The 8764-nt window shown below is 41.2% G+C and overlaps 1 protein-coding gene across 1 annotated transcript; it reads left to right on the top strand.

The window, feature by feature from the left end:
• The first annotated feature begins 296 nt into the window (after positions 1-296).
• Positions 297-7370, top strand: LOC311041093 (uncharacterized protein). The gene is made up of 4 exons (XM_084051555.1): positions 297-405; positions 777-875; positions 2292-2393; positions 4038-7370. Exons 2-4 carry the CDS (start codon positions 809-811, stop codon positions 6008-6010), a joined length of 2142 nt encoding a protein of 713 aa, XP_083907681.1. The 5' UTR covers positions 297-405; positions 777-808; the 3' UTR covers positions 6011-7370.
• Positions 7371-8764: the final 1394 nt, after the last annotated feature.

Raw genomic sequence — 8764 nt, forward strand, 5'->3', positions numbered from 1 at the left:
GTAACTTGGTGAGAACAGACTGCAGCCCCTAAGATGAAGTTAGGAAGTATTTACGCAAAACACAGTTACAACGACATAGGCACGCCGTCTCTAGTGGACTTGAACAACGAGAGACACCGCCAAACGTTGCAAGGTCCACTAGAGCCGACTCAGCGCCCTTCGAGTTATATACCGATAGGGACCAGTGGTATCCCCAGGATTTACATTTAGCCTAAATGTAAATCCTGGGGACGCCACTGGTCCCTAAATGATTTAGGGCGAGAAATCTCGCTGTCCTCTTGGAATGAGACGCAGTGACTAGGGGCGAAGCAGTTCCGCGTGCGTCACAGAAGGGGGCGTTACCAAGTTACTACGAAAACGACACATGCGGGTGGTCCTGTGGAACCCGGGGAAGGACTGGGTCAGGTGGGTTGTAAAAAGGTGCCAACCAGGTATACTTAATGAACTGGTGGGTTTTGTCCACACAAAAATATCATTTTAACACTTACTGTAGTACAATTTTTTGAAAAACATTCTTACTCCGTATATATTAATATTCAATTCAATTCAAACTTTATTCCAGACACACAGGGGGTCCATAGAGTACATACAAATATCACACAACAAATACATAACAAGACATAAAATCATACATAGAGGCTGACTCCAGTGTTTACGCAGCCTGGACGAGTACCAGAGACAGCTGTTCCGGGACTAATAATAATACCCAATGATCTTGTTTTAGGGGAAGTAGAACCATGGAACCCTAACGTCCTTATTCAATTCCTTCATTTCAGACCAGTGTGTGGAGTCCAGACTGCAGGTCAAGATGAACTCTCCAGACTCAGCCAGGGACATTTCTATTAAACAGGAACCTGAAGACCACCCGCACCTCAGTACGTTTAATGTTCTCTCTCTTTCTTTCATTTTTTCTGTTCTATTGTAGAGCTGTTGCAATATACATTTTTTACTATGCAATAATCCTCACAAAATATATCATGGGGGTGGGGCTCGGGATGCAAGAATCAAGTGCTGCTATGATAGACTGACTGACCAGTGATCAGATTACTGCAGCTCAATAGGCTATGGGAACAAAGTTGTTCCCCCGTCAGTTAAAGTGAGAGCAGAGAGCGCACGCACAAAGCAAATCAAACCTCTGTGGAATCAAAGTGCACCGTGGCATATGTGATCATGGATTCCTTATTCATCGAGGTGAATGTTTCTTATTGTAGGTTTCTACAGCTAGGCTAGATTTCATATTTCATATGGAGTAATAGCTGACATCTCGCCTATACTGTGTTAGAACAGCATTTTAGGTTTGTCGGGTCCATAAAATAATGGGTGCTTTTTTCATAATTGTAAGAAGCCAAAGTAAAAAAAAAAAAGAAAAGAAAACATTGACATCACTGCCCTCACAGACGTCAAATAAAGGCTGGTTATGTGATCCCATCCCTACTGTATTTTAGGCAAACAGTGTTTTCAGTGTTTACGCTAGATGGCGCTGTTCCCCAACCTGTGATCCGCCATTTCACTCTCAGGCACACAAAGAAACAGGAGATCACGTGATCGCAAAATCTTAGTCACCATTTGCTTCCTTGTTATTCGTCTGTATCTTGCCTCCCTTGTTTTTCTCTGAATGTTTGGCCAGACATGCTATATTAAACGGCCAATAACTAGAGAATGGACGGTTGAAATGAAACGCGGAAGCACATTGATAACCTACTAGTTTAGCAACGATTGGGGGATCGATCATACTGGAGATAAATATTCTGTGACTACTTAAAAAGGTAAGACAAACGAGAAATCGCACTACTGGCCATTATTCATTTATTTACTTGCCACAGAATGAGTTAAGCATGATTCCCTAATATGAATCCTATAATCTTTGCACCCAAGATTCATGTGTTGGAGAGTTGGGCTTAGGCCATTTTGTCTTTAGCATCTGCAAATATTATAGTTATAGAGTACAGAAGTCCTGACGTCACTCGTTCATCCCCAGGTTCATATAGTAATTTCGCTATGGAGAATAACATTGGGTCATCTTAGAATCGTCTCATATAAGAATTGTTTTTCTCACCGTCAGTTGATGCTTCATATCCATAAGAGTAAACCGCCAGGGTCATTTGTTTGTTTTGGAACACAGTTCTTATTTGATGTGATATTAAATACGTCTATGGGGATTCAGAATGGGGGTGGAAAACCGTGAACCAGGTAGACAAACCTAGGATGTGTAAATTACGACTTCGGTGCTCTATTCTTGACACCACTAGGTCTCCTGTTATTAAAGTCCTCATTCAATTGCTTAATTTCAGACCATGGTGTGGAGTCCAGACTGCAGGTGAAGATGAACTCTCCAGACTCAGCCAGGGACATTTCTATAAAACAGGAGGAACCTGAAGACCATCCACACCTCAGTACGTGTTGTTACTATACGATAATCTTGGCAAAAAATATAACGACAATGGCTTCCATTATAGCATGCTAACTTTCCAGCAATAGAAAGCCTGTAGTTTCTATTAGTTGGATTCCCCATCAATGATATCACTGGTAGACAGGTTTCTGAACTGTCCACAGCCCTCCTCTGAGACACAGACTCAGTAGATAAAAATGGGTAGACATATTATCATGAGCATTAGTGAGGTCCAATTATATGAAGACTGGTTGAAAATGGGTGACGTCGTCCTTTAAGTCGTTAACAACATTAAAATAAGTATATCTTCAACTATTTCTAAATTTCAGTTTATGGCACGTCACTTGAAAGCTTACAGTCTGCACTTTAATAATTAAACTGAATAATATGACCATGACTTGCAGCGCATTCTATTAGATGTGGAAAAAAGCTTGCTTGCTTGACCTATTGGCAGCATGCACAAGAAATGTGGCGCTGATCGGTACAGTGGTTTGTGAAATTAACACCAGACACACAGACAGATTCACAGACTAATTTCTAGACATACTGTACACGGTCTGATCATGAAAATAAGTGTACATACATTTTAAAATACGACCCATTAACTTTCACCAGACATGTCAAGCTTTTGTGTGTTTGGAGGTGCTTCTGGTTCATAACGTCATGCACTTAGTGGCATGAGCTATGATTGGTCTACTTTGGAGGTGACATACAGACAAATCCAGTTGTATGTAGCTTGGCCTACAGCCTCACTTACTTCCACACCAGAGCTCACATTTTGATTGATTGATTGATTGATTTAATACTTTATCAGTCAAAACATTTAAACTGCATGGAGGTATAGTAAAACATTTTGGCTAAAAGGAACACAAAAGACACGTTTTAATGATAAATATTTTTTCTATCACCGTAATTCATTTGTCGGGTAATATAAATGAGGCGCAGTTTACGGAGCTAGTTCAGGCCAGGCAACTCAAGGGATTGGGCTAACCGATCAGGTGACTAGTCATATGCACTCTTCTCCTGGTCGGTGGGTTATAAGTATTGCTCTGCCTACCTGTTCATTCTAGTTGCGCTCTTCTGCTGCGCTGACGTACCGACGCTGCTGCTGCTCTGCTGCTGAGATCCTGCCGGATCTGCTGCCTTTGCTTGCCTACGTATGCTGCTGACCATGAATAGTCTCATCCCACCGCCTCCCCGGAATCCACCTGTAGGCTCTGTTTCTAGATCCCCGTGGGGGATCTAGATTCCCTGTAAATGCTATTTGGCATGTAACATTTATTAAAATGTTATTCTTACAGGGAGTGAATGGATTCAGAGACCTGACGCCAAACTATGCTTATTTATGCTTCTTATATCTATGCTCAAGCTTGCTCAATAAATATATATTCTAATCCAATCCAAGAGTTGTCTGACTGAACTAAATATATTGATTCAGGTTACTTTTTAAAATATATATTTTGATATAATCTTGCTTACACTTTCGAGTCTGCTTTAGAGTTTCCAGAACCACCTGTAACAACCTGTACTTATTTAGTAACTGTTTTGTCAGTCTTAGTAGGTAATAGCTATGTACATGGAAGATAGAACAAAAGATATACATTTTAGGAATCCCGTGTTCACTATCATGTTATTTTTCTGCTCCTAGACATCCTGCACATGGTTGTGTGTAAAGAGGAGGATTCTCCTGAACAGAAGAGGAGTCCCAGTCTGCTCCAGGAGGAACCAGAGCCTCCACACATTAAAGAGGAACAGGAGGAGATACTTCAAAGACCAGAGGAGCCTGATGGATCAATGTTGACATTACTAGCAGTGAAAAGTGAAGTTGATGATGAACACATCTCTTCACACTGCTCTGAAGTTGAACTTGAACTTGAATCTGACACTGAAGTAACTGAAGACAGTGATGATTGGGGGGAGACCAGTGGAGGTGTCCACACTGGAGAAAACCCTTTCCTCTGTAAACATTGTGACAAGAGTTTCAGTCATTCAGCTCACCTGAATAGACACCTGCGTATCCACACTGGAGAAAAACCTTTCCATTGTGAACACTGTGACAAGAGTTTCAATGTCTCAGGGAACCTGAACAGGCACCAGCGTGTTCACACTGGAGAAAAACCTTTCCATTGTAAACATTGTAACAAGAGTTTCAATGACTCACGGAACCTGAAGACACACCAGCGTGTCCACACTGGAGAAAAACCTTTCCACTGTAAACATTGTAACAAGAGTTTTAATCAGTCATCTAACCTGAAGACACACCAGCGTGTCCACACTGGAGAAAAACCTTTCCATTGTAAACATTGTAACGAGAGTTTTAATCAGTTATCTAACCTGAAGACACACCAGCGTCTTCACACTGGAGAAAAACCTTTCCATTGTAAACATTGTAACAAGAGTTTCAAAGACTCAAGGAACCTGAAGGCACACCAGCGTGTCCACACTGGAGAAAAACCTTTCCACTGTAAACATTGTAACAAGAGTTTTAATCAGTCATCTCACCTGAAGACACACCAGCGTGTCCACACTGGAGAAAAACCTTTCCTCTGTAAACATTGTGACAAGAGTTTCAGTCATTCAGTTCACCTGAATAGACACCTGCGTATCCACACTGGAGAAAAACCTTTCCATTGTGAACACTGTGACAAGAGTTTCAATGTCTCAGGGAACCTGAACAGGCACCAGCGTGTTCACACTGGAGAAAAACCTTTCCATTGTAAACATTGTAACAAGAGTTTCAATGACTCACGGAACCTGAAGACACACCAGCGTGTCCACACTGGAGAAAAACCTTTCCACTGTAAACATTGTAACAAGAGTTTTAATCAGTCATCTCACCTGAAGACACACCAGTGTGTCCACACTGGAGAAAAACCTTTCCACTGTAAGCTTTGTGACAAGAGTTTCAGTCGGTCAGGTCACCTGAAGACCCACCAGCGTTTTCACACCAGGGAAAACCCTTTCCACTGTGAACACTGTGACAAGAGTTTCAATGACTCAGGGAACCTGAAGAGGCACCAGCGTGTCCACTCTGGAAAAAAACCTTTCCTCTGTAAACTGTGTAACAAGAGTTTCAGCTTTTCATCTAGCCTGAAGCGACACCAGCTTGTCCACACTGGCGAAAGACCTTTCCACTGTAAGCATTGTAACAAGAATTTCAGTTGTTCAGGTGACCTAAAGAAACACCAGCGTATCCACACTGGAGAGAAACCTTTCCTCTGTAAACTGTGTAACAAGAGTTTCAGCTTTTCATATAGCCTGAAGCGACATCAGCTTGTCCACACTGGAGAAAAACCTTTCCGCTATAAGCATTGTAACAAGAGTTTCAGCTTTTCATCTAGCCTGAAGCAGAAGAGGAGCCCCAGTCTGCTCCAGGAGGAACCAGAGCCTCCACACATTAAAGAGGAACAGGAGGAGATACTTCAAAGACCAGAGGTGCCTGATGGATCAATGTTGACATTACTAGCAGTGAAAAGTGAAGTTGATGATGAACACATCTCTTCACACTGCTCTGAAGTTGAACTTGAACTTGAATCTGATACTGAAGTCACTGAAGACAGTGATGATTGGGGGGAGACCAGTGGAGGTGTCCAAACTGGAAAAAAAACCGTTCCTCTGTAAACTGTGTAACAAGAGTTTCAGCTTTTCATCTAACCTGAAGCGACACCAGCGTATCCACACTGGAGAAAAATCTTTCCTCTGTACACAGTGTGATAAGACTTTCAGTCAGTCAGGTGACCTGAATGCACACCAGCATGTTCACACTGGAGAAAAACCTTTCCACTGTAAGCATTGTGACAAGAGCTTCAGTCAGTCAGGTCACCTGAAGACACACCAGCGTGTTCACACCAGGGAAAACCCTTTCCACTGTGAACACTGTGACAAGAGTTTCAATCACTCCCGGAACCTGAAGACACACCAGCGTGTCCACACTGGAGAAAAACCTTTCCATTTTAAACATTGTAACAAGAGTTTTAATCAGTCATCTAACCTGAAGACACACCAGCGTGTCCACACTGGAGAAAAACCTTTCCATTGTAAACATTGTAACGAGAGTTTTAATCAGTTATCTAACCTGAAGACACACCAGCGTCTTCACACTGGAGAAAAACTATTCCACTGTAAACATTGTAACAAGAGTTTTAATCAGTCATCTAACCTGAAGACACACCAGCGTGTCCACACTGGAGAAAAACCTTTCCATTGTAAAGAGTTTCCGTGAGTCACGCCACCTGAAGACACACCAGCGTGTCCACGCTAGAATAAACTCTTGTCACAATGTTAACAGTGTGAGAAGAGTTTCAGTCAGTTAAGTGATCTAAAAAGATATCAGTGCATTCACACCAAGGGGGAGGAAAAACACTTTCCTCTATAAATCAGCTCACTGGGAGGATCAACTTAAACAGCTGTATGTTGTCAGGGTGTTACATAGACAAGCAAAAATATCATGGAGATTTATAATGCTCCTGTCAATAGAAGTTTCCATGAGGACTCATCTTGTGGAGTCTCTGTCCAACTCTTTTGTTTTTCTTATTTTAAAACATTAATACAATCAGTTTAGTGTTAACAGTAACCTTTTTTATTTCTTCTTTTACTTAAAGGTATTCCAAATGATTGTGGTGTTATTTATTTGTATTATAAATGACCATGTAAACCATATTGATTGATTGTATAAGGTAGGACTGTTTTTCCAGAATTGTAGTTTTTATATCATGATTTGATGTCATTGTGTTGTGTGCTATTAAGTATGCTCAATGAATGGGGCACCATTTCAATTAGCTTTCTTATTTAATATCAGTTAACGGAGGCAAAAATACTTTGTATGTATGTTTTATGACCGTAATTGTTTTCATTGTTAATGAAATAGCTGTGATGTATACTGTTCATGATATATTATGGAGTGGACATTAAGGTCTGTCAAGTATGTCAATCAATCAGTCAGACCATTTCAATTATTTTAATTATATGCTGGTTAACTGAGGGATGCATTTTTTATGATTTATGCCTAATAATTACACCTAATGTATTGACTATGATCACTATTAAGTCATATTACATGATTAAGAGTGAGATGTGATAGCAAATTAAAGCCTGTGTAAAGCCCTATAGCGCGCGCACACACACACATGTGCAAAATGTTTTATTACTACAGTATAAGCCTAATGGATTATTATAAGGAAGGTGAAATATAAGCTATGGTCTCTTAACATTACTATTTGGGATGTGTGGACGAATTTAGTCTGCAGGCACAATTCAGAATCAACTTTAGTGTCACATCACATGATTACAGATGGAAAAGAGTGGGTGAGATTATTTTTGTACAAGCTCTCAACATCTACAGTTACAGGAAGAGTTAAAATAGAGAAAGAATATAGAAGAAAGAAGCAAGTAAAACAAAAAAAAGACTAAACAGGAAGGAATAACTCTAGAGGTATACTGTTAACCAGTGACTCCAGGAAACAACACTGATGTGTCCAAGTTTGTACATCAGTAGATGTTTTGTTAACAGAAATACTCTGGGAGTACCAGTGACCAGTGGGTGACGACCACGAAGAGTGTGCTGACATCTGGAGTGACAGAGGGCGGCCGGAGAGACGGCAACCCGGGGTGGAGAGGGTTGGCAGCCCTAACCACTTATTCTGAGAGGAAGAACCCAAAGCAAGCTACATACTGACGTAAAACCTGCAACATTCAAGAGGGTTTAGAAATCCATCAAGGCAGAATGAGATGTTTGAACGACGACACAACGCACAGAAGTCACTTCTGGTCAGACGCAGGAGGAGCCAGGCCCGGAGGCAACCCACAGTGCCCAGAGCCTCCTAGTGTCGCCAACACCTGCTTTCAACAGCTCACCTGCTACCCTAAGCCCCTAAGAGACAGTGGGGGCAGTAGCATGGCACTTGGACGCATGCCGGTGTCTGATCAGCCTCGGTCGAGAGTCGAGACACCTGGAGGAGGATGTCTGTTGCAAGACCCGAAACATCCAGTGACTCAGGAAACAACACTGATGATGTGTCCAAGATTGTGCATCAGTAGATGTTTTGTGAACCTATATAACATTTGTTAATAAACCAACAGAGCCATATCTGTAGACAGATCTTGGTCAACAATATTATGAAATCTCATTATTAGTTACACCATTTTAGGTCAGCCTGATCCAGTGCAATTTATCCATTACAATCAATCTATCTTACTGAACTGTTTCCCAGAACATTCTGGTTCAATAACAAACTCATAACTATTTGGAACATACATTGCCTTGAAATAAATTGTGATAATCTTACTGTGTCACACAGTCTGAATATGCCATACAGTCTGAATTTATCATAGACATATTGATATAATTCCATACTGCAGTTTGAAAATACGCGTAAT

The sequence above is a fragment of the Gymnoscopelus microlampas genome (genome assembly GCF_963454915.1).
Source record: "Gymnoscopelus microlampas genome assembly, chromosome: 24".
Lineage (NCBI taxonomy): Eukaryota > Metazoa > Chordata > Actinopteri > Myctophiformes > Myctophidae > Gymnoscopelus > Gymnoscopelus microlampas.